We start from the raw sequence: 27,795 nt of genomic DNA, 5'->3' as shown, positions 1-27,795 counted from the left end.
CAGTTCACTATTCGCAACGTGTACAAGCCAGTTATTTTAATAACAGCTGATGTATACTGTTGATTACATAAAGGAAGCTGCGCGAACTAAAATATCGGAGTTTAACTCTGTTCGATTACACACCAAGTTCGATCCTCTCTTTTTGTTTATGCGTTAGCTTTGAGTGATCTGAAAGGAATGGAATGCTCCTGACGAAATAAAAAAAAAACGTCATTGTACACCAATACCGCGGTGAAGACGACGGAAAAGAACAGAAAATGAATGCTGCGTTCTTTGTACCATACATTTATTTTATTTTATACATTTATTTTATTTTATTTAATGTATTTCTTTCATTTATTGTGACAGGAACCGGTGACAGAAAGCCACTGTTCATGGCTTGACGGGGTCACTGACCCTCTACAGTAGCGGCATCATCATATGCATTCATGTAAATTCACACAAATGTCATATAATATCTTTTTTTTTTTTCAATTCTATGTTAGCGCCGCGAAGGAACTCTGGCTATGAGCGGCGTACAGACGTGGACAGATGGAGAGAGGACAGCAGAAAGGAGTGGAGAACAGGGGGGTTGGTATGCGACCTGAGCCGGAACTGTGCCGACACTCGTTTGGAAAGTCTTCGGAAAACCCAGGGAAAACCCCAGACAGCACAGCCGGTGATAGGATTCGAACCCGTGTCACCTCTCAGTCTCGGCGTGGAAAATGATCGTCTTAACCAGTATGCCACGGGAGCTGGTCATATAAGATATAATGTTACCCTTGGAGGAAATGAGCAAATCCTGATTAATTATGTTCAAAAGCAGTGGAATTGTTCTCTGCATTACTTGAGTACCATACGTTGTTCTGCACCTTCTAAAGTCCATTTTTGTGACAGGACGGATAACAGTTCAGGTTTGGCATTAATTGTGCAATTTCAGGGAATGCTATATTCTTATTTGCAAGCGCTTCTCTGTAAGAAAAGCACAGTTTATAATCGCACATTCGATATATGGAAACAATATTGTATTTTTCGAACAAGCCCGCTGTAGTGCAGTAGAAGGCTGCTCCTGGCTAACAGGATCTGCTCGGGATTAGCTTCTGTACAAGGTCGATCCAAAGTCGCCCTTTCGAGTACCAGCTTCCTTCACACGACAAACGACGACTGCCCTACATAAGCAACGGCTGAATGTACCGTACGTGCAGCGCACGTCTTCTCTTCAAACTGGGAAGCGCGACTCTCCGAACTGTAGTGAGTGTGGTGTTGTAGAGGATGTAGAACACGTTCTTCTCAGGCGCCGAAAATACGTTGACATTTGAAGGGTTTAGAGGCGAGCTTGTCTCTTGTGGACTCCCGAGCCCGTGGACTTGTGGACGTGGACTTGTGGACTGTGGACTTGTGGACTCCATCGCGAATCTGTTAGGTCCTCAATTGTCCGACAACGAGGACGCTGAGGACACTTGAAGATTTACTACATACAAAAGGGATTATGGACATTCTGTGTTGCTGAATGTGTGCTGTGTGTGCACCCGGCCATTCCAACATTTTACACTCACTTGGTTGAAGCGTTTGAACTGCATGTTTAACTCCATCACTTTAACTCGTCCATCTGTTTGCATTTTCTGTGTGTAAGCGTCCTGGGGTAGCCAGTTCGACTTCGACCTGACTCACATCAGTATTTTTTTTTTTCATTATCACAGCACCATCACCAGCTCAAACTCCCCACTACAGGGAAGAACTTTTTTTAGAACAGAAAAATATAGTTAAAACATTATTACTTGCTGTGCTCCATAAACAATGGACAACACAGTCTGCGCTCAGACATATTGGTCCCGGGTTGTCGTTGCCTAAACCATGTCATGTAGTTCATCATGTCCACTAGGTAAGTCACTCAGTTTCATGAATTCATCTTCACTGGATGATTGAAAAGCTTGGGCAGCAAGCATTTTCAGTGCTGGGACATGCCTTTGCCGAATTCTTCATCTTGCCCAATATCAGTGACTTTTAGGTCAGACAGGGACCATATTGATAGGCTAGAGCACCTTGAACTTGTGATTTCTTTTGCGGTTGCTTTTGCGAAAAACTACTTCTACTATGTTGGTAACCGCAACCTGTGTTTGTGGAGCCTTACGCCAATAGAATGGTGCGTCGACTCCTCTTCGATGATGTCATGTTCCGCGGCAGAGGCAGGACACTTTATCTCAAGGATCCTCATCATCGATCAGCTTACTCAGGCTCGTACTTATAAACAACATGGCGGGAACGACAACCAGTACGCTTTTCTATACTCTGAAGTGTTGATGGCAGCGCACTGCTCTGTTGGGTACCCAAAGTTGCAGCCAGCGATGGTGGTATGATTATTTTATTTTATTTTATTTTGAGTCATTATCGGCTCACCTATTTAGTGAAGGCCTATGAACACATGTTAGGTAGTTTGGTTTAAAAATGATGAGAGCTACAGTGTGTAGCGAATGATGTTCACATTTAACCAGTCTGCTCTATATAATAGTCTTGCAAAATATATAGGTGCAAGGAAATAAAAGGAAAACGAAGTGAATTCACTCCAGTATAATGATCGTTGTGCAGAAGCACGGCACCGTTTTCTCCGTGGATGTATGCGAACATGCATTCCTTTCTTTTTTTTTTTTGGTTCGCGCCAGCCTAGTGATGATATCCTATTACATCCGGAATGAAGACCTATTGTTTTGCATTCGCATACATGTGCCTACCTTCTTTTGACGATGGTAGGATAATTATTGGCCTGAGGAATAATATGGATTTATGTGGTTGTGAAAATAGACTTTACGTTTCTGCATGTTAAGATGTGAGTGTGTGTCTGTGTGTGTGGGGGGGGGGGGGGGGTTTGAGCCAGGGACCCCATTTGACAAGTAAGTGCCATCTGTTTGCCTTTTCGTGTGACACGAGTGATACATTTATGTACTATTGCATGAAATAGTGGTTTAAAAAATAACTGTAGTCGCGTTTGCATTCTCATCTTTAGGATAGGATGAACGTTTTTAATGGAATTGCCACGCGAACCTGGTGAAGTCTTTGTTTTGGGCGGGATATTTTATGAGTGCCGAACGCCGGTCCTGTTGTTGTTTGTTTTTTAGTATGTATCTGTCACATTCGTAGCGCTGTTCAAGCTTTGTTTTCTTTGCAAAAATTCTGACTTTATGGTATTAAGCTGTCCGAGTAGAAGTGACTTTCGCTGCTCGCTTAAGATAAATTGTGTGTCCTTTTTCTGTGCTTTCTTCAGGCAGGGACAATGCAATTGAGTATTTAGCATTATGCAATAATTATCTGAGAGCAGAAATGGGTGTCTTCATCACAGTTTATAAGCGTGTGCCTCGTTATTTTATTTTTTCTCTTATAGCTACGCGAGCCAAAGTGCGTGTAATTTTTCGCTGCTCTTTTCTTATTTTCTCTACCTTTACGCAGAAGAAAGCCTCCTGGTGAAAGCTGAATGGTGTTCTATCAGTGGAAGTGCGGTTGTTTGTTTGATTTTGTTGGGTGTTCGATATCGTGATGAAGTAAGCAGGGCTTAATTTTGCAGTCATGGGTTTTGGAGCAGAAATGCTGCTATCTGAGCACGGAGTAAAAATTCCTATATTTCTCTGCTCCCTCAGAAAATCTGTGCATGGTTTTCCAAGCAGACAGCATTTAGTTTACGCGAAATAGAGAAATGAACAAGAGAGAACTGATGTTCTGAGGCTGGCCCTTGGAAGTTGCTGAGGAGGTGTGTTAGCTTAGCTCAATTGGTAGAGCCCTGAACCGGCAATCCAGAAGATGTGGGTTCGAGTACTACAGCTGGCTAAACTTTTCAGTGGCTTTCTTCTTTCATAGAAAAATTAAGTTGTGTATGCTCTATGATTTTCTGTCGCAGGCTTAGGCCTTTTCCCTGATGAGCAGTATTTTGTATGCGACGTCGCATGTCTGGACTTGTTCAGTAGTGTCTTGCAAATTTTACCCTTCGCTAATATCTTGTTGCTGTCATGTTGTGCTAGCCGTTGAGTTTCGTAGCGGCGCGGAAAACATGTAGCAACTTGCTCTGGGAGGTGTTGCACGACGTACTGTCGCAAAGCTGTGTGAGAGGTCCCCCAAACCCCTCAGGACTACATGAATGATTCTACAACGTCTTCCAGATTTTCTCTAAAAGGTCCTCTCAGACCCCTCTGTGCTGCCTGAAAGGTCCTACCAGACCCTTCAAGATTTCTTGAAAGGTCCTCTGAGACCCTTCAGAACTGTTAAAGGGTCCTACCAGACCTTTGAAGATTTCTTGAAAGGTCCTCTCAGACACTTCAGAACTGTTAAAGGGTCCTACCAGACCTTTCAAGATTTCTTGAAAAGTCCTCTAGACCTCTCAGGAAATTTTGAGAGGTCTCTTAGACACATTTTCGATAGGGTGTGCTCCGTCGCCCAGCGATGGTCAGCGGCCATTCCGGACCACTTTCTACAATATGCCCGGTGTTCAACTTCAACTAAACTCCTTCTCTCCACTCTATCTCTATCTATTTTTTCTTTTTTATGAGCACGAGTTGTGCACAACGCTCAGCTGGTCTGGACACGAGTTAGATGCTCCCCAATTAGTCCGGTGACTCACTCCAGCGCACTGATTAACGTGGGGGTCCCAATTAGCTCTAATTAATAAATTAATCGTGTTCAGGACAGTTGAGGGTTGGGCACAGCTCGTGTCCAGTCATTACTACTCTCAAGTGTATAAAGGAAAAGGAAATTAGCAAGAGCTCTTTGGTTGCACGTGTAACATATGTTTGTAAGGCAAACGTCACCATGCCAGTACTTGACAGCTGTTTCGGCCTTGTTGGGCCATCATCAGCAGTACGCAGCCAGGCAACGTTTGAGCGGATGGCGTCAGAAGGTCACGTGGCACGTGATGCCTGCCGTCAGGGTGTCCTAAGACACCTCTGAAAGCCCAGTGCAAAGCTAGTCAAGTGTATAAGGGAAAAGAAAATTAGCAAGGGCTCGCTGGCTGCACGTGTAAGATATGTTTGTAAGTCAAACGTCAGCATGCCAGTACTGGACATCTGTTTCGGCTTTGTTGGGCCATCATCAGCAGTACGCAGGCAGGCAGCGTTTGTGCGGATGGCTATATATATGTGGATATGGATATATATGGATATATACGTATATATATAAAGAGGGGAAAAACCATTAAAGAAATAAGTAAATGACGCTAGACGTGTTTGAAATTCAAACTTACAGATTAAGATGGCTTCTATGGCTGCACGTAGAGAAACAGATACTCATGGAACGATGCAACAGCACCAGAGGACACTTGTTTATATATATATATATATATATATATATATTTGCATCATAGTGGAAGACCAATGAATTGAAAGACCATGGTGAAGACACACGAATGAAAGCTTCCGCCAGCGTGACGAAGAAACACATACGTGATGGGCACAGGTGAATGCTTCTTTTCGGAAAACATCACCCTCATCATTGTCTATGGTGAAACGTTGGTTTCTGGAGTGTGAGTTAGGGGGCCCTATATCGCCACTGTTCATGTCGATTTTCACCGCCAGTGAAAATATTTTGCCTTGATACCGGTAAAGGTGGGAAAGTGTTTGTACGGTGGTGTCGTAAAGGTGGGAAAGTGTTTGTACGGTGGTGTCCACCATTAACAACGTCCGGCAAGCGAGTAAACGTTGTATTACACGTATCAAGGCGGTTAGCAAATATTATACCAGTATCACGAGCGTCGCGCGACGCTTATTATCGACACTAACCTTACAAAATGAACGATAACTACTTCCACCCCAAAATGCTCTAACGTTATCATCGTTTTTCCTAACTCATACCTAGTGTTGCATTGACCAGGATGGCGTGCTTCTTGCGATTCTTTGGCTTTCTCCGCTGCGCGTGCATGGCCCCGACAGAAGACCCGACACCAGTGGAGGACCTCGGCAGCGAGATAGAATCCCGCGCAGCTGGAATCTTCGAGAAAATCGGAGAGCTCATGAAGAAACACCGTCGTGTGGACGGATACCTCAGCGCCCTCGTCGTCCTCCTATGCCAACAGCTTAAGTCCGCAGACCAGGACATTTACCAGGGTTGCCTTGGACTATTCGACTCCATGGTCCACGACTACGCGGTTTACAGACGGCTGAAAGGTCGTGATATATCCCGGCTAACAAAAGCCATTATGCTCACACCCCATCCAGTGGCATTTCGGGATCAAGCCATGAAAATCCTTCTGCGTATGATTCATGACTTCACCACTCCTGCCTACACGGTATATCGCATCCTCCGGCACTGCGACGACCCAAGGATCGACGCTCTCGTCACTGCCTTCGTTGGCCGCCGGTACGCTCTACCTGACACCGTTGTGTACATCGACTGTCGGAAAAAAAGGTCTAAGACCGCTAAGGCATAGACTAACGATCGCCTCGACTGCCCCCGTTATCGACCCCTGCATGTCCCCCTACTATTTGATGCCCCGTGACTGCCTTTACCGACCTCGACCGCGCCTGTCCCCGTATCCGTGACCTCCTTGAATGCCTTTACCGATCTCGACCGCCTGTCCCCGGAAACCTCGACCACGGATTCATGGCTCCCACATGTGGCACTCAACTTCACCTCCTCGTGGTGGGAGCTGGTAACGGATTCACACCTGCGGTGAATCCGGCCAACGAAGCTCTGAGTGTCACACCGTAAATCGACGGAGTCCATGGCTCTACTGGGTAACACTTGCGTCGTCATCATACACAACTTGCAGTACAGTATTTCGAGACGTGTGCTACGGGCAAGAAGGACACCAATTCAAGTTGTACAGCAGAAAACAGCATTGCATATCAAATTGTTTTGGTCGAGGAACTGGTGATCACGTCCAAAATTGGTGGTCACCACTTGCGTCAACGACGATAGGCATACTGGCCCTGGAATGCCCCGTCTTCAACCACAATGCAGCGGGGCATCCTATGGGCACAAAGCTGTTTGTCGAGATGGCAAATCCGATTTCGTCGCATCAGATGTGATACAGACGTCAGCGTCTACACGTATTGGTCGAGGTCGCGAAACGCTACTACCTACTGATGAAGGTACAAAAGGCGCATCTTCACCACAGAAACGACGCAACATTTGTTGGCAGCATACAACAAGGGCACTGATCGAAGTGAACAAATGTAAAAGCCTTATGATGGTAACAACCGAAGCAGGTCGTCACCAGGAATTTTACGAGCGTACAGAGTGGTCCACTATATTCAACGGACCTGATCGAACTTGTAGAATGCTTGCTCGAATTGCCTCGTCTGCAAGCAGAATATAGCATGCCATGGGTCCAAAAGCTGGTACTGGAGTTAAAACTGGCGCTTATCAGAACCCATCAGAACCGAGAGTCATCGACAGAATTGAATGACGACAGTCGAGGAAAAGTTATTTGCCTCATCCGAGACAACATTTGAGTCAACGTTTTAGCTGCTTTTTGGAAGTCTTCAAACGCTACAAACAGCAACCCCTGAACGTGTCAGCGACAGAAAGAACAGAACCTCCTGACAAAGGCAATGACAAATGTCAAGTAGTCTGGGCGGTCCGCGACGGCTTGATTCCTGATTCACGATGCACCAGCATGCGATCAGAGAAAGGCAATTTCCTTTGGCAGTACTCGACATCTGAACTTCAAAAAGTAGAAACAACGAACTACTCTACCATTTGTTGAAACCTCCGCAATTATGTTCTTGAGGATCTATGCTGCCGTGTAGACAACTGTCAGCGCCGGTGTGCTTGGTTGAAGTCGCAATAGAAAACGTGAGCTCTTTACGCGCTTTTCATCAAGTGACGTAACCTTCAAAGAACTTCCAGCAACATCTCAAAGCACACAGAACAAGTCCCAATCAGAAACCGGTACAGGTAGCAGAAGGAAAACAGTGGGCCCTGATCTTCATCGAAAGTCACATAACTGTCCTGGGCCTTCGTCATGATCCCAAGCAAAGTTTGGACGGCTATTGGAAGATGCCGACAACAGTTAATGATGGCACCCTATGGAAGGCAAGCGTGCATGTGAGCCATCAGCAAGTCAGCAACGTGCGAATAAGCTAGAGGAATATCAACAGCGTGTTATTGTAGAAGGCAAGAGGGATCGGAAATGTCACAAAACCCAAGTTGTAGAGCTGTTGGTATGACCAGAGCCAACCGCAAGACGCTCACACGCGTAATCATTTGAAACAGTACGAAATGGCGTGGAAGTCAGTAGATCCAAGCCCGATCGTCTTCGAGGACTGCATGGTCAAACGGTTGGTCGAGTGCTTCTACATTATATAGGAAGCTTAAGGTATGTATTAATCAAGGTTTGTCTGAGGCGGGTTGGTATGACAGACATCGACGGCGAGTGCTTTTCGTCTTGTCCCCAAGACATGGACACGTCCATGTACCCATCCCGTGGAGCCTGATAGCCTGCGTCTTATCTCTCCTTTATCCAACGGTTCGCCTGAGTACGGCGTGTTAGCCCATATTTGAATGTGTACTAAGGTCAATGCAACAAAATAAATAAGTGAGTAAATATATTCATTGGTTCCTTCTTTTCTGCTACGGGTAATGCAAACACACCGGTTTCGTGAACAATTTAAACTGATACGAAGGATTTATTATCGTTCTAGTTGTCATTTGCCTCCATAGAAGCATGCGGGTTTTTTAGTGCTTGCCTGTGATGTGATAATTGATTTTCCAGCATCTCCCAAGGGAACTACACGCGAGTCTTGCGGGGAAAACGCATTAGGATTGGAGGACAGTACTCCTCCTTCGTTAATTGCACTGCATTGATCTGGATCTCCGTAAACATGCTAAACGCCCAGCTTGCCAAGGCGGATCATGTCTACAGAGCGATAGAACGACATCAGAGGCACAAGTGCAAGCAGATGACGCGCGAGCACTTGCGTCGGTCCTGTTTCAGTTAATGCCCCTAATGTTTGAAGAGCATCAACCCGACAGCAAATGAGCAACCTGAGAGGAAACGGCTTTTGACACTTCACTGCAGCGCCACTTTCCCATAATACCGAGTGTTTTTTATCGCAAGAGGAAACCTCATGAAACAAATGCCATGTACAAACATCTACCAAATATACTGGGGACCTCGCTGTCTATATTCTAGTGCGTACGGAGAGCACACACTTCGATGTATTCTCGAACATTCACTACCACTAAACACGTTTGCCTTACTCTAACCATTATATGTTTTTATAGGAATCATTATCTATGATAATATGATAATTCTTATCAATGGTACACTATGTAACTCGTAATGTTATGATAGACGGTATACCATCAAAGAAACATTCTTTTTTACAACAAAAGAATTGCAAGAAGAACATCCTCACTTTTCTGAACGTTCAGCATGGTGATACGATACGAGATGACACCTCGAAAATAGGACATACGGGACACGGATACTGTGACACACAACCGCTGTAATGTAAAGAGCGGAAGTGTATTTCAAAAGTTACGAAGCAAATGATACATCCTGAATGGTCGTTTGAAACGATCAGGAGAAATACACAAGGGAAAGCTCGAGCTCCTGAATGGCGCGATAGGTGAAGAACATTCAAAGGCTGTGATAATGACTTCTAGCGGAAAAGATTCAGCAGTTTGCGAAATTTGCCTTTATAAAATTGCGAACACAACGAAGGTCTGCATGGTGCTATGTATAGGTTATGGGAAAACTTCTCACCTATGGGTACGTAAGCTTTTGCGAATGACCCGAAAGCAGAGAAGCATAAATCGGGAAAGCAGAACAACGAGTTTAATTGCCCAACAAGCCGTACAATCCTGTATAGCCCACACCGAGCAACAGTCCTCAGCAGTTCCGCCGAGCTCCCGCTTCAGCTTCCTGGTGCCGAAAGACCCTCCCGCCCTAATAATGGCACCGTCATGTAACACGTAAGGTTTGTCCGCGTAGTGTGGCGACATGGTTGCACGTACCGCATGGTAAGACTGCGGGTAATCTGAACCAACTGGGCTTCTTTTGACCTGCTCCAGAAATCTCCAACACATGGTGCTCGAAGAAATATTTACCTCCCCCTCATCGCTACCAACTAGGTTAGGTCGCGTATGAGCTCGCGCTCCAGTGTAGAGTGGCCGTGGAGGATTACTCGAGAAAACGGTTAAGAAGGTCCTGAGGAAGATGTGCAAGCGGAAGAAAATCAACGCCAATCGGCTGTTCAAATAACCTTGGGACAAGCTGCTGTCACAATAAAAGAACGTCTTAAACGTGAATAACGCAGTTCGTCTTATCCATTAACTGAGGTCAAAGGTTTTGAAGACAGAATTCCAGCCTAGACCATACTGCTTTCCTGTCACTGATGCTACTTATTACAGAAAACAAACATTTTTTTTCTTTTTTTTACGATGAAGTTCCATAATTCCTGAAACATTCCTTCGGTGTCGTCATCGCCTCTGTCCTGCTCTTGAGATTCGACGAGTTATGGTACCTTCAGTGACACACCAGGCCCGCCGGATTACTGGTCCTTGTTTGTTGCTGTGTTGGAGGTTTGTTTTGTTGGTCGTTTACACTCATTTTAATGTGGTTCATGAAATGTACAAGAGTAGTGCACATGTACATTTGAAGATAGCGCAACACGTACTAAAGACAAAAATGAGATGGCAGGCAAAGTGGCATGAACTCGCCGAGAAGGGCACCGGGAGACACGGTCAAACAACGATGGGTAAGAAATTCTCGAAGTCGGCCACATTTATTATCCAACGACTCAAGTGCATGCTCGTTACTATTTCAACTGTCTCACTCAGGCCCGTTTTCACCAACACTGGTTAAAGGTCAGCTCAGGGGGCACCTTGATCTTTTGAAACTGTGAAGATATTCTGGAAGCCCATATCGAACTCTATCTGAAACCATCCTTCATTTCCAGAAAATGACCCCGTATTTTAAATGATCGTAAATTAGCCATCCCGAAACCCACATCGGGCCGCCATTTTTATGACGGAATTGGTTTAGGCGGTCAATAGCGCTGACAGCGCTGTGCTATCAGTGTTCTTCAACACATGCTTCCCTTTCTACGGAGCATACGGGAATGTGGACAAGAGATGCTTACGCTTCCATGCGCAATATATTTTTGTTGGAATTGTAGTTAGCTCTGTTAAAGTAAGTCAATTGCTTGTTTAATTGAGAGACTTCACTCTCGTATCGTAATTCCGCTGCATCACTCGCAGCTTGCGAAGTCGCACACTACGCCCACATCCTTCTCTCTCGAATGCCAGGCGTTTCGCGTTCCAAGAACAGTAAATAATGGTGTGAACGAGCCGTATTTGGCAACGACATAGTATCTTATACACACTGCAGGTACCAACGTAAGAACGGGATGTGAGTGACAACTCTAGCGGCAGAGAATGTATATGACAAAATTATACATTGTCGAGACAGCAAGATACTTACATGAGGGCACATATGGCTTTTGATAGCTCAAGAGCAGGACAAAAAGAAAGAAAGAGGGAAAGAATAAATGCGCAACAAATGGCGCAGTACAAGTACAGAGTGAAAGGGTAATTATCAGAGGTATCCCTGCAACTCACTCGTTCACAAGACCAATGCAGTCATGCCACACCACATTAATCAGCCATTAAAAGAAAAAAAAATCTGAGTTGCTTGCATACATCATCTGGCTACGTCATAATTACATCTGGATCTGGATATTGGTTTCAGCAGCCAGGTTACGTCTAGGATTGCTGCACATTTCCACACATTCCACAGAGACTGTAGTTTTACACGTAAAAAAATAATTTTATTGCCATAAACACACACCATAGAACTGCCTGACTGACCGGGTGAACAGGCACACTGCAAGACGGACAAATCATTGGTGCAGTTGAGGTGTTCTGTAGTCAGTCTTGAAACCAATATAAGGTCACACCCGACTAATCACTGAGTGGTGCCGCAACACAATAATCCCACATAAACGTAAAAGAAGCTTCTTTGTACCAATGTATGTTTTACAACCAAGGTGGGGATAGAGGTGTATAAAATAGGCACTGTGAATACCGAATGTCGCAGCCCTGACGTCAACCAATCGGATTGGTTGTATCAATGATGTCTGTGGCATATGTGCTTTAGTCGGGCATCTGTTCGAGGGTTTTTATCTCGCTAAGTATGATATGTAACAAAAAAAGGTATATTAGTATCAGTATAATCGTGTGTAAGACACGCATCCATGATGTAACAAACCACATCTATGAAGACATCCCAACCACTTTCCCTGACACTTCATATAGTTCAAATGGCCGGTTCAAACATGGGATACCGTTTACCATGTGCCCAGAAAGCTCGTGTTTGTTTCCTAATTCCTACGTGTCTACAGAAGCCACCGATCAATGGCAAATGAGGTGCCGAAAACCACAAAATTCTAAGCATGAGACTGCTTGTACGCGTTCAGTGAACCCCGCAGGGGGCATCAGCGTACGCTGATGTTTGGTGAGTGGCGCCACCACGGACCCCAGCCCCCAGTCCCAAGGTGTTAACCGTACCGTGCCGAGGGGATGTAAGGTGAAGGGTAGAAACCTTGAACGGTGGCGGTCGGGGTCTTGGTAAAACCCCGGCCGATGGGTTTTCTTTAAAACTCCGGGACCTTCCCACATGTATGAATGTGAAGTGTGGGTAACCATCTGGAACATTCGTTTGCTTAAACCTTATATGGGTAAAAATTCTATTCCTTCCTCGGGCGCTTTGCGCCCGGGGACCGAAGTTTTCAAACAGGCGTTTGACGCCTTTCAAACTAAATACATTGTTGTAAGTAGTGTGAACACAGAGACTGAAAAAAACGCTCCACTCGGAAAAATGTCACTGTTCTTCATCAAAAAGGCGGTGGCATCTCTGTCAAAGAACGTGAAAGAAATCAAGCGCCTTAGATCAGGTGACCTACTGCTGCAATGCACTTCTGAAGCCGACTGCGAGCGTATACTGAACACACAGGAGATGCACGGGATGAAAATATCAGCAACCTTGCATAGGACCCTTAATACCTGCCGTGGTGTCGTGTCACTAGCGGAGCTCATTGACGATCCATCAGAAGAGATACTGGAAAATCAAAAAGGCCAAAAAGTGATTGGTGTCAGGAAAATAAAAATCAGGAAAATAAAAATCAGGAAAAACAACGAGTATATAACGACGCGCAACACAATCCTCACGTTCGACTGTCCGACTTTTCCGGAAAGGCTGAAGGTAGGGTATCTGACCGCAGAGGTGCGGCCATATATCCCTAATCCACTCAGATGGTTCAAGTGTAACCGCTTTGCCCATCCTTCCGATACTTGCAGAGGATCTACATGCTGTGCTCGCTGCAGCAAGCAGGACCACAACTCCAAGGAGTGCAGAGGACCGGATCACTGCGTCAACTGTGCAGGTGACCACCCTTCGTACTCTAGGTATTGCCCAAAGTGGAAATTTGAGAAAGAGGTGATGCACATCAAAGTCACACAGAAACTAAGTTATCCAGAAGGCAGGAAGAAGGCATCTCCTTTCCAGTTCCAGAAATCCTTTTCATCTGTTGTTAAAGAAAAACCAAGGATGATGTCATGCGCAACACAGACATAGAATACCATACAAAGTGAAGAAACGCGTGCACCTCTTTCTCAAACACCACCTCCTCTAACAGTAACGACAGTTTCGCAATCCTCTTCCGTGGCGTCATTTTCACAGACGCCACCTTCGTCATCGCAACCCGTGGAGGCCAGCTCCATGAAATGCGATGACGGCACGAGCTCGCAAGGCTCTTTTGCGAGCGCGAGCTCACAATATCAAATGAAACCTTAGAGCAGTATTTCGGGGAGTGGCTCACTCCCCGATATATCGCCTACGGAACTCGCAGCTGCTCGGAAGAAAACTCCGAGACAGCCCATAATGCCCCCAAAGAGAAGCAATGAAACTTTGCTTGAACAGAACACTCATCTCCATAATGCAGACACGTCTTGTATACTGATGTTCTTGTTGGAATTGTCGAGGGCTTTTCACAAATCTCGATGACATCAATGATCTTTCCGACAGGTATGATGCATTTTGTGTTGCGTTACAAGAAACTTACCTGAATCACCAAGAGACACACACTCTCAGGCGGTGGAACCTGTTCCGAAAAGATCGTCTAGATGCAACACGTACATCTGGAGGTGTTGCGATCCTCACACGAAATTCTGTTCCTACGAAGCACCTTCCACTGAAAACAGGTCTCGAAGCAGTTGCTGTTCAAATTTGTCTTCATAGGGTCTTAACAGCTTGCTCTTTATATATACCTCCATCGGCGGTGGTAGATCTAAAACAACTGGGAGATTTACTGGATGAACTGCCGTCACCATATCTTGTACTTGGAGATTTCAATGCCCACAACTGTTTATGGGGCAGTCGAAAGATCGACACATGGGGAAAGATGATAGAAATGATTTTGCTTGCAAGGCCGATTTGCATGCTCAACACAGGAGCTGCAACCTACGTAAATAGTGCCACACAGTCCTTTTCAGCAATTGACCTCTCTTTCTGCAGCCCATCTTTGTTCCAGGACATAGACGGGGCAGTGGAGGACAACCCTCGAGGAAGTGATGACTTCCCTTTTGTCCTAAGGTTAAGCCATACACCAGACACTGTGACTACACGACCACCACGGTGGAAACTATCCGTAGCTGATTGGAACCTCTTTCAAGAGAAAGCCGCACTTCAATCGGGGTATTTATTTCATATGGATGTGAACCAGGCTAATGTTTTTATTACAACCACAATCATAAAGGCAGCTATTGAGTCCATTCCACAAACATCTGGTCGCATCCCCGAGCGCCCCAAGCCTTGGTGGACGAGCGACTGTGAGAATACAGGAACAAAATCGAGCATGGGGTATCTTTCGTACGTATCCCACTGCACAGAATTTACTTAACTTCAAGAAAGCACGGGCGAAAGCGAGATGGACATGGAGGCAAGCGCAAAAGGAATCATGGAGAGGCTTTGTCTCGTCATTAACATCAAATATACCCTCAAAGAAAGTTTGGGAGAGGCTGAGAAATATTAAGGGTGACTATCGTAACTCTTCTACCCCTCTTCTGCAGATCAATGGGTCTCCCTGTGACAGTTTGGAAGACCAAGCCAACGTCATGGGCGAACACTTTCCGAGCGTTTCCAGTTCTGAACATTACAGTAGGGAATTCTTGAAGGTTAAAACATCTGTTGAAAAGAAGAGTATATCTGCCGGTCATGGTGAACATTTCGCGTATAATTCCCATTTTAATATGACTGAGCTTCTCGGGGCCTTGCCATCGAAAGACACGGCCCCAGGACCGGATCGCATCACATACTTGATGCTAAGGCACCTGTCAGCTGAACCACGAGAATGTCTTCTCCATTTCTTTAACCTAGTTTGGAAAGTAGGGCAGCTCCCTTCTCGCTGGAAACTAGCTACAATTCTTCCTTTTTTAAAACCAGGAAAGGACGCCCCTAACACAAGCAGTTACAGGCCTATAGCTCTCACGAGTTGCCTCGGCAATACGTTTGAGCGGATGGTAAATAACCGCCTTGTCTATTATCTAGAAGAAAATCAGTGTCTTAGTAAGTATCAGTGTGGTTTTCGAGTCGGATGTTCTACAGTTGACCATCTCGTCCGTCTAGAAACTATCATCCGGGAAGCATTTGTAAGAAAACAGCACTGTTTGTCGGTCTTTTTTGATCTAGAAAAGGCCTACGATACGGCGTGGCGGTATGTTATCCTCCGTGACCTGCACCATTTTTGAATACGTGGGCGTCTGTTTCACTGCATTTCTAATTTTCTTCAGGTGAGGACTTTCAGGGTACAGCTGGGCACATCACCCTCTCGTTTCCTCATACAGGTAAATGGTGTCCCACAGGGATCAATACTCAGTGTTACACTTTTTATTATCAAAATGAACTCTATTGCTAATGCGATTCCACCCTCAATCATGTACTCTTTGTATGTAGATGATCTCCAGATAGCATATTCGTCTACGAACTTGGCCACGTGTGAGAGGCAAATCCAGCTCACAATTAATAAACTTGCCAAATGGTCGTCTCAAAATGGGTTTAAGTTTTCAGCTGCAAAGACAGTCTGTGTACCATTTTCTAGGGTAAGAGGGTTATTCCCGGAGCCCAGGCTAAGCATAAACGGATGCGAACTGGCAGTTCAATCAGAACACAAATTCCTTGTTGTCATTTTCGATACAAAGCTCACATTTGCAGCCCACATAAAGAACCTAAAAGTGAAATGCTCGAAATCTTTAAATATCCTTAAAATCCTCTCACACAGATCTTGGGGTGCAGATCGCGAAACACTATACCGCGTGTACACATGTATAGTCCGATCACGACTAGATTATGGATGCCTTGTGTACGGGTCTGCACGCCAATCTGTGCTGAGGGCTCTGAATCAGGTTCATCACCAGGGACCGCGACTCGTGCTGGGGGCTTTCCGTACATCACCTGTTGAAAGTCTCTATGTGGAAGCAAACGAGTGGTCCTTAGCAAAACGTCATTTCTACCTTGGGACTTTGTATGCACTAAGGATAAGGGGTTACTCTTAACATCATTCTTTATCCTGCATTAAGAACACACGTTTTAGGCAACTCTTCCTAAACAAACCAGCAGTTATCCCTCTCTTTAGCATGCGACTATCAGATGAGATTCAACTCTATGGCTTTACTGCTTATAGTTATATGATCGCAGAAAACAGTCCGAGGGTACCTCCATGGCAACCACCGCAAAAATATAACTGCTACCTTACAAAGTACAAAAAACATGTGACCCCTTCCTTAGTGCTACAACAGGAATTGAGCACCTGAAGAGTAGTTTTCGGAACTACACTGAAATTTATACAGATGGGTCCAAAACAAGCACAGATGTCTCCTGTGCCATGGTATCCGGTTCATGTACTAGGATGCACCGCTTAAAAGGCATCACGTCCATCTTCACCGCTGAGGTTTATGCCATCATTTTAGCACTGAACTTCATTTTAGAAAGTAACATTGAATCATCTGTTATATATACAGATTCCCTTAGTGCTTTAGAATCCATATGTAATATCCAACCCCCAGAAGAACCACCTCGTGCAGCGAGCTCAGTACATAGCCAGCAGGGTCGTAAACAGAGGTCTTTCTCTTATCATCTGTTGGGCGCCTAGTCACAGAGGGATAGCAGGCAAAGGGCTTGCCGACAAAGCTTCCGCTGCTGCGCTCTCTGCTGATGTGACGCCGTTTGATGTACCTTTTCAGGACTTGAAGCCCCATCTCAAGAAGACGATAAACAAAAGATGGCAGGAATATTGGGACACACAGATACACAATAAACTTCACCTGGTTAAAAATAACATAGGACACCCTATACAGAGCTTGGAAAAGAGAGCACATGAAGTAACCCGTACAGGGCTAAGACTTGGCCACACTCACCTCACCCATAGTTTCCTTCTTCACAGAGAGGAGCCACCCGAGTGCACGCACTGTGGGGAACCCCTTTCTGTTCTACACATCCTTATTTCTTGTGCGTTGTATGAACCTCTTCGCCATCGTCACTTCCAGGAGTTTTATAGAAATCACCTACCACTCCACCCTGCCCTACTGCTGGGTGATGACGCTCTTTTACCGTTTAGTATAGTCTATAATTTTATTAGAGACACTGGTTTTTTAAACGTCTTGTAATTTTAACGATACTTTCTGAAAACACAGTACTTGAGCTAATTTGTATCATGTACTGGTTTTAACCTTATCATTCCATTTTTAACTAGTGAAATTTTTAACGATGTTTTGGCGCATTATAGCCTCCGTTGCTGCTGCGCCATTAAAATACTAGTCATCATCATCAGCGTTCAGTGAAACCCTTCTATTGCCCACTTGCAGTTAATGCTTTGCAGAGTTGTCAATCTTTTAGTGACTCACTCACTCTATCTCTTGTGCTGAGCTTGTGTAGCCTCTTCCTTCTGATGAGGGTCGCATGAACAGCCACAACACACAGATATTGAGCACGCTTCCAGTAAGCTCCTGTACATAGCCTAACATAGAAATTAGCATTATTAGAATTACTAAAACACACAGAACCGGCAAGCACTGTAAAGGAACAATGCAACTTCATATTTCAGTAGTTTTCCGGAACGCATTATTCTTGTGTACACACAATATATGGCACACAACTGAGGTAGAAGTGGTGCTCTAATAACTGAGATACATGACCGAGAAATAGCATTGAGGGAAGGTAACTTGTAGTCAGGGATGGGCATAAATACATTATTTGTGTACTTAAATATAAATACAAGTACTTTCTTGAAAAGGGTATTTAAATACGCTTCATAAATACTTTTCAACATGAGTATTTAAGTACAAAATATAAATACAGTATTTAAATACCGTAACTACTACTCTAAATACTGCGAGGAAAATGTCATCTGGAATTACAGAAATAACGATGATCATACCAAGAAATCAGCAACGAACAATAGCATTGATTTGTTAGAATATCATGGCGATTTTAATATTAGAAGTTACTCAAAGACTGCACTTTTTAGTCATCTTCTGTTCGGCCATAAAATGGGATATGCAAAGGAGAACAACATCCCCACAAGTGCCGATGAACAAATGCTTGTATTAAATTTGACGAAGATGCTTTGTAAAACAGGGTAATTGGGTAGTCGCGACCGTTGTCCGCGACGACAGTGAGAAACGTGTCATCTAAAATGGTTTGTCGCATGCGCATGCTAGCGCAAACCCGGCATAACTGCGCCCCGAACTCACCCTTCTTCCCGAAAAGTTAAATGAAAGGCAACGTTAGGATACGAGTCAGTACATACTGTATTTAGGAGTATTTATAAAGTATTTACAAGAATAAATACCCGAAAATTAGTATTTAAATATAATTATAAATACGTTTCTCGAGTCTGTATTTATATACAAAATATAAATACATGTATTTATATTTTAAATAGTATTTTAATTACAATGTATTTAAATACTGCCCATCCATGCTTGTAGCGTACACAATGACAGGATATCCTCCAGAAGGGGAAGTGCATCCACCACCACCTACAATAGATTAAATGTTTCAGTCCCTGTAAGTGAGGAATGCAGGACAATTACTTAGTAATCGCTACTAGCTTGAAATACTGCAAATCACCTTCATGGAGCCAAAGCTGCAGATCTGCAGATCTCGCAGGAAAAGCAACGCAATATTCCAAATATCCATGATTCTTAGGATTCTTGATTTACAGGTTTTATTACTTGTCAAATTCGGGGGGGGGGGGTATTTACATACGATTATTCGGGGAGAAATCAGGCGCTATTATCTCTGTTTGTTACGTTATCAGGTAATTTTCGGGTGAAACAGGCCACTGCTGTGACGCTGCTGTGTGGGACGAGGAACAAGAATCTTTATATTTCCACTCGCTACTGAGGCGGTGAAAGACCGCGGTATTCAAACACTTGCCCGAGCTCCAGAAAAGCTCGTCTTTGACTTCTGCAGGAGGAGATTATAAGAGGAGGACAAATAGGTTGTCACAAATGGCTCTCGCTGCTGATATTATGGTTCACTTCTCCGAGAGTTTACCTAAAACGACAAGTTGAAGGACCGCAAGGATTTCGGGTAGACATCGGGTTTCACTCGACTTCTTTAATACTTGTTCGGGGGAGCTATCAGGTAACATCTGCTTTAACCCGAAAACGAAGAGATGTAATCATGAAGTATTCGTCTTCTTGCAGGTGTTCGCTGTAAAGGACATCCAAATTATTATTTGGGCAGTCCAGACCTGGGAAGGCCTATGTGAAGACGTTCTTGAAACCATTTGTTGATGAAGTATATAGCTTGACAGCAAATGGCTTCACTTTATGGCAATGGCTTCACTTCACTTCACAGGATGACAAACTCGGGGGAAGAAAATAACTCGAAAGTTTTCCCAGGTCCTTGCACTGTAGATAGTGTCGGCCGGTGCCGACTCCTTAATATGGCGCAGTGTAATGGCAGCCAAGGGTGTCCTTGGTGGAATCGTGTGAGCCAGGTTGTGGATGTGGGTCGTGGACATCGCACAGTATCACAGGCGCCACCTACAAAGTGATCTGACGAAAGTTTCGAAAGAAATGCACAGAAGGTCGAAGAGAATGGCAGCAGCAGTTGGGGAGTCAAAGGCACAACAGTACTCTTCTTTTTGTCTGATTTCAGCCTGACAAAAGGGTTCGTGGTTGACTACATGCATGTAGTTTAACCATAAATGACCACACAAATACAACCTTGGTCAAACGATTTGAGACTCCAAAGTCCAAAGCCTATCGGGAAATCCCCAGGCTCTCACGACCCATTCAGCAGTGGAAGTACCGGAAAGCGTCTGAATGGAGGAACCTCCCGGTTTTCTTCTCACCAGTTATCTTAGGAGGCATTCTGCCAAAGAAATATTATAGGAATTGGCTAAAGTTTGTTCAAATAATGCATGCAGTCATCGGTGAATCTGTGCTGCTTCATAACATTTGTGTTCTCGAGAGGAAGTTATTTAATTTCCTCAAAGAGTATCAGGCGCTGTATGGAAAACACAAGATGACATTCAATGCTCATATATTGCTACACATGGTATGCAGTGTGAGAAACTGGGGTGCCTTGTGGAACTACTCCGCATTTCCTTTTGAAAGCGCACATGGAAATCACTTAAGTTCTTTGAGGGCACACGTTATGTAAGTAAACAAATCTATGAAAAGTATCTCACGGCAGCTTGTCAACCTTTCACCCAAGTCGGAACTCAGTGAAATGTGTAGAGAACTAAGAATGATATTCTATGTGAATATAAAATGCACAAGCCTACCAAACAGGTGAATAATGTTGTACTCTACGGCAAAGAGGTAGTAATGAACAGTCAGCCTACATTTAAGGAAATGTCGATGGGCTCTCAAAGGTATTGCATCCACACCATGGATAAGTCAAGGCGAAACCACCAGGGTTGGTTACCGAAAATATTATTGTTTCTGGTTCCGTTTCCGGTACCTGAAAAACTCGGCTTTCCATTTCCGTTTCCTTTTAAGAATTCCGTTTCGGCTTCCGTTTCCGATGTAATTTCGGTACTGGTTCCTATTTCTCATCCAGTACTCGTACTGTTTGGTTTTGGCTGTTTCATGCCAGACATTCTAGTTGCATAATGAATGCAAAAGGACAGCCACATCAAACACAAACAATAAAGACTTTAATGCAATGTTCGTCACGAACCTTATACACCGCAAGTAGACGCCGCTCTTGTTTGCGTAAATACGTGCCTTGAGGTTTCAAAAGTCTCAGCTCGTCAGCAAAAAAAAAAAAAAAAAAAAACACGTTATCCAAAACTTTCGCGTCCATCTTGTTGCGCAGTAGGCTCAACACGAAAGAAAGTCCCGAAAATCAACGAATGAATGAATGAAGGATGACTGGAAGAATAGTGCGGATATATATAATTTTCATATGAACGCGAAAACACGGAGGGCAACGTCCTGCGAATTTGGTTTCCGTTAACGTTACCATTTTTGAATTTCGTTTCCGCTTCGGTTTCTGCTAGTGGAAACTAAAACAATTTTGTTTCCGTCTCCATTTTCGTTTCCTGTTGAATTTCGGTAATTACCGTTTCTCGTTTCCGTTTTCGGTAACCAACCATGAAAACAACTCTTTTCTTCTTCAAGGGAATGTCTTTGGTAGCCTAAATAGGATCTCTCTGTCCTCTTCTGAACATGTCTCTGTCTCCATTCCCCGTGTGTTAGCGATTATTGCATGGATCCTCCGGTTTGCGCACAGTGCTCGACAACGAGCTTCTCAAGTACTTCAACATCTTTCCGCCCAGGAACTTCTCGAAGCAGAATTGTATTGGGTTAAAGTCGTGCAGCAAGAAACACTTGACTCTGACACGGAGCACGCAGAGCTAACGAACCTAACAACGCTGCTAGGAGAGGACGGCATACTGCGACTTCAGACTCGTCTTCAGTTCAGCGCATTGCATCGTGAAGCCAAGTGCCCAGTTATTCTGCCCGGTAAACATAGATTTACGTGGTTGCTAATCGCTAGCATTCAGGTCTCACAACTTCATGCTGGCACATAAGCTCAGTTACGCGAACGCTACTGGGTTGTTAGAGGTCGGCAAACGGTTAAACGAGTCACCTACTCCAGTGTCACATGCCAAAGATATATCATTAGGCCCTGCACCCAGAAGACTGCGCCCCCCCTCAAGACCGGGTAACGCGCTCGAACCCATTTGAGGTCTTGGGTGTTGACTTTGCAGGACATCTGTATTACTATGACGCAACCGACACCGCGTGCAAGTCGAACATTGTGCTCTTTACATGCGCTGTAACTAGAGCTGTTCTGTTTGAGGTGCTGTGATCACCTCGATGTCTACTGAAAGCTTCCTCCAGGCTTTAGCCCGATCTATCGCTCGACGGTCTGTTCCAAGGGTTATATGTTCGGACACTGTCCACACTTTCAACCGTGCCTCACGGGGCGTGCACCACTGTGCACCCCCTGTCACTGTGCACCCACAAGATACCACTGGAATTCAACGAAGACAGAGCGGCTTGGTGGGAAGGCTTTTGGGAAAGGCTCGACCGATCTACCAAGTCGTTCCTGCATCAAGTACTGCGACGAAGGTTCCTCTCATACAGGGCCTTGACTAAAATCTTGACCCAAGTTAAGGCTGTACTTTAACTTTCGTCCACTGACCTATTTGTCACATCATCCCGCCGACCTTTCCGTTCTAACTCCCACACATTCCCTTGTTTGAAGGCGGCTGACAGTTCTGCCTCATGCCAGCACCGTGCAAGAGGAGGAGGCCGGCCATTCTCGAGCGCATGTCCTTGAAGGCAGGCCATTCTGCAGGAGCTGTGGACCAGGTGAGGAACGGAGTACGTCGCTGGGGACCTTCCCTCAGCTCATCGGCTGCACTGCGCGGTATCGAATGCACCGTCTACTAACGACAAGTACTCCTTTCTTCACCTCCAAGGCCCACTGCTTCGAGAGTCACCTGGCCCCTTGCTCGTGCTGTGGCACTTTTCCCTGGTCCGGACGGCCTCGTGCGAGCACGCAGCGCCAGGCTACCAGACAGAACCGATATCCGACTTCCTGTCCCGCATCTTCACAAGCTGGAGCTCTAGAGCTGGTTATCTTCTTCAACGTCCTGCGTCCTGTACCTTCTGGAGTATGAGGCGAAGCAGTAGCGGGGCCGGCACGAGTCAGTGGGGCACGGGCTAGCCCGGACTGTTCTTTCTTTCTTTTTTGTGTGTATTCGTTAGCTTACCCAGTTCAGTTCATAAAACCTTTGTCGTCTTACGTTTTATACGAGTGTGCCTGATTAGTTAATCTAATCAGCTTAATTGAACTCTAAAATTTGCTTAGGGCAGGAAACTTATTTGCATTAATTAGAGGGCATAGGCCACAACATACTCTTTCAGCCACAAATACAGGGTGTTTCACAATGTTCCCACAAGAAGCGGCAGAAAAACCATCGGTCTTCGACGCGCGCGCTCCTCCAAAGTTTGGGGAGAAAGAAAGGGCATCACAAAGAACAGCAGAGAACATCCGATGTCAGTGATTATCTGTAACTGATTGCTGGGAAGAGATAACCTTCCGATATGTGGCTGCGCCCGGTCCCACCCCTTTTATCTCTCCTCGAGTGTCCTCGGTTGACGGCAAGAAATAAGGCTTTTGCACGTAACGACCGCGCGCAGCCGCTGAGCACGTTGGAGCCACGTGACGTGGACAACATGGGGATGCGTCACACACGAGTCGAATAAGGCAACATCGTGTGTTTTTGCAATTTCTTCTCATAATTGCACATATACCGCATGGACTCGCGGCACGCCTTGGTACTGTGACTCCCGTTCGGCAACATGTTTTCCGAAGTCACGTGACGAAACGTGACATCGCAATACAAGCCCCACTGACGAACTGCTGAATGTTTTCCGGTAGAAGACGTGATCACAGACTCTGAATGTCCTTCATCTATTGCTCTTATCTATACGTCTTATTTTGTGGTATCATCTGGTATGCTATCACTATGCACGACCTCAAGAAAAATGACGGATGTTATTCTTGGAATTGTTTTGTTGTAATGAAATTTGTTTCTTTGGCAGCAAACCGTACGTTATAACATCCCGAAATGCACAGTACACGACTGATAAGGATTATCAGCTACATACCAATTAGTGCCAAAATATATACTGGTTGAAGTAAGATAAACGTGCCTAATGTAAGTTTATGTTTAGAAATACGTCGAAGTGTGCGCTCTTTGTACGTCTTGTAATATAAAAAACGAGGTTTCCGACTCTTTGGTAGTCGCATGATTCACATGTAAAGTTGTGGCGTGTGGCATTTCTTTCAAGCGGTTTTCTTTTCCCATAACAAACACTCGGTATTGAGGGAAAGTGGCGCTACACTGTCAGAAGCATGAGCGGTCAAAACCTGTTTCCTATCAGGCTGATTCTCCTCAAGAAGAAGGAGCACTGACTGTAACAGGAAGCGACACAATTGCCCCGCGCAGTCTGCTTGCCGTCGTGCCTCTGATAGTAGTATTGCCTCTGAGTGTTGTCTGCCTGTCCTAATGGAATATCCCCGTAAGACCTACGGGTGGTTCGTCCTCTTGGAGACGCAGGAAAATCAATTACCACGTCAGAGGCAAGCAATAAAAGGAGACAACGCGCAGAAACGGAGACATGGCAAAAAAGCCACTCGCTTAAATGGAAGCAAATGGCAACTACTCGAACGATTTTTCGCAGGATTTTTCTCTGTCTCCTTGAGTTCTATTATAATTGTGTACATTGTTTGAATGAACGAAGTAACAAAAATGTTGATTGACTGATTCACTGAGTGGTGAAGGTGGTGTGTTGACATTACTCAGAGCAGAAAAGAAGAAAAAATTGAATTAACCACTTCTTTATTTCAGTGTACTGGCCTCAGTACATATTAACATATAACCAAGGTTGCCGTACTCAGGCGAAGCGTTGGAGAAAGAAGGGTTAAGACGTACGTTAGCTGGGTGGTCAGCACCGAGATGGGTTCATGGACGTGTCCGTGTTTTGTGGATACGACCAAAAACCACTCGCCGTCGATGTCTGTCATGCCAAGAAGCCTCAGATGGGCCCTGACGAATACCTACCATAGACGTCCTGGACAAGGTAGAAGCACCTGACCAACCGTTTGATCGCGTTATCCACGACGATGCTCAGGCTTGGATGCACCGACTTCCACGCTATTCCGTACTGTTTCTAATGATTATCCATGTGGGTGTATAGCTGTTGACGCTGGTGTTACCAAAACCTAAACATATCGGGTTTTGTGAGCTTTCGGATTCCTCTTGGCTTTCACAGTAACACATTGTTGATATCATCCTAACCTACTTGCATGTTGACGACTCTTCATGCGTGCGCTTGCCCTGCCATCGTTAACTGTTGTGGGCATCTTGCAATAGAAGTCGAGAATTTTCTTGGGATGGGGGGCGGAAAACCCTGGAGAGTTCTGTACTTTTCGATTGGCGTCAGTGCCCACAGTTTTCCTTCTGCTGCCTGTAGCTTTATCTGATGAGGACCTGCTTTCCATGCTTTGAGATGTTGCTGGAGGATCTTTGAAGCTCATGTCACTTGATGAGGACCTCATTTGATGTGTCCACTGGAACATTTTGTTTTGCGACTTCAACCCGGCACGTTGGATGCTGACAGTTGCCTAGACGGTAGCATAGGTGCTCAGGAATACCAACAGCGGAGTTTTGAACAAAAAATATGTGGTAGTTTGTTACTTCAACATATTGAAGTTCAGATGTCGATTGCTGCCAAAGAAGATTGCCTTTCTCTGATTACATCCTCGTGCATCGTGCATCAGGCATGGAGACGTCGTGGACTACCCACTCCACTTGAAGTTTGTCATTGCCTTTGTCAGGAAGTTCTGCTGTTTCTGCCGGAGACATGTTCCGCGGTTGTTCTTTGTGGCGTGTGAAGACTTCCAAAAAGCAGCTAAAACATTGACTCAAATGTTGTGTCGGATGACGCAAATAATTTTTCCTCGACTATCGTCATTCAGTTCTGTCGATGACTCTGGCTTCTGATGGGTTCTGATAAGTGCCAGTTTTTATTCGACCCATGGTATGCTATTCTGCTTGCAGAGGAGGCAGTTCGAGCAAGGATTCTACAAGTTCGATCAGGTCCGTTGGATATAGTGGACCGCTCTGAACGTTCGTAAAATGTCTTGTGAAGACCTGGTTCGGGTGTCATCAGCCCAAGGCTTATTTTCATATGTCCACCTCGATCACTCCACTTGTTGTTTTCTGCCAACAAATGTTGCGGCGTTCCTGTGGTGAAGACACGCCTTTTGTACCTTCATGAGTAGGTATTAGCGTTTCGCGACCTCGGCCAGTACCTGTGACGCTGGTGTCTGTACAAACTGGTATGCGACGATTATCTGATTTGCCATCTCGAGAAACAGCTTTGAGCCCATAGACTGCCCCGCTGCTTTGTTGTTTAGGACGGGACAATCCGGGGCCAGTATGCCTGTCGTCGTTGACGCAACTGGTGACCACCAATTTGGGACGTGATCACCAGTTCCTCGACCAAAAGATCTTCATATGCAATGCCGTTGTGTGCTGTTCAATTTCAATTGATGTTCGTCTCGTCCGTAGCACACGTCTTAAAATAGCGTACTGCAAGTTGTGTATGATCACGACGCAAGTATTACACAGTAGAGCCATGGACTCCGTCGATGTGCGGTGTGGCACTCAGAGCTTCGTTGGCCGGATTCACCGCAAAGGTGAATCCGTTACCAGCCCCCACCACGTGGAGGTGAAGTTGAGTGCCACATGTGGGAGCCATGAATCCGTGGTCGAGGTTTCCGGGGACAGGCGGTCGAGATCGGTAAAGGCATTCAAGGAGGTCACGGATACGGGGACAGCCGCGGTCGAGGTCGGTATAGGCAGTCACGGGGCATCAAATAGTGGGGGACATGCAGGGGTCGATCACGGAGACAGTCGAGGTGATGGTAAAACTACGCCTTGGTGGTCTTGGGCTTCTTTTTCCGACAGTCGATGTATACAACGGTATCTGGGAGAGCATACCGGCGGCCAACGAAGGCAGTAACCAGGGCGTCGATCCTAGGGTCGTCGCAGTGCCGGAGGATACGATAAACCGTGTAGGCGGGAGTAGTAAAGTCATGAATCAGGCGCAGAAGAATCTTCATGGCCTGATCCCGAAATTCATTGGGATGCGGTGTCAGCATAATGGCTTTCGTGAGCCGGGAGATATCGCGGCCTTTCAGCCGCCTGTAAACCGAGTAATCGTGCACCATTGAGTCGATTAGTGCAAGACAGCCACGGTAAGTGTCCTGGTTCGTGGACTTCAGGTGCTGGCATATGACGATGACGAGGGCGCTGAGATATCCCTCCACACGGCGGTGTCTCCTCATGAGGTCTCCGATCTTTTCGAAGGTGCCAGGTGTACGAGATTCTATCTCGTCGGCGAGATCCTCCACTGGCGTCGGGTCTTCCGCCGGCGCCAAGCACGCGCAACGCAGGAAGCTAAACACTCGCAGAAAACAGGCCATCCTGGTGACAGCAACACTACGGGTATGAGTTAGGAAAAACGATGATAACGTTAGACCATTTAGGGGTGGTAGTAGTCATCGTTCATTTTAGAAGCTTAGTGTTAATGATAACCGTCGCGCGACGCTCGTGACACTTCGACAATATTTTCTAGCCTGCTTGCTACGGGTGATATGACGTTGGCTAGGCTGTCGATCGTTGCTAAGTATGGCGCGCCAGCCACCACCGTACAAGCAGCTTCCCACCTTTTCCGGTATCGCGATACGGGCAAAATATTTTCACTGACGGTGCAAATCAATCAAACAGTGGT

General features: G+C 45.4%; 1 protein-coding gene across 1 annotated transcript; it reads left to right on the top strand.

The window, feature by feature from the left end:
* The first annotated feature begins 12,781 nt into the window (after window positions 1-12,781).
* Window positions 12,782-13,537, top strand: LOC135395290 (uncharacterized). The gene has a single exon (XM_064626524.1). It carries the CDS (start codon window positions 12,782-12,784, stop codon window positions 13,535-13,537), a length of 756 nt encoding a protein of 251 aa, XP_064482594.1.
* Window positions 13,538-27,795: the final 14,258 nt, after the last annotated feature.

Source organism: Ornithodoros turicata, chromosome 1 (genome assembly GCF_037126465.1).
Source record: "Ornithodoros turicata isolate Travis chromosome 1, ASM3712646v1, whole genome shotgun sequence".
Lineage (NCBI taxonomy): Eukaryota > Metazoa > Arthropoda > Arachnida > Ixodida > Argasidae > Ornithodoros > Ornithodoros turicata.
Note: the sequence above shows the minus strand (reverse complement) of the source record. Positions and strands in the feature narration are given on the sequence as shown.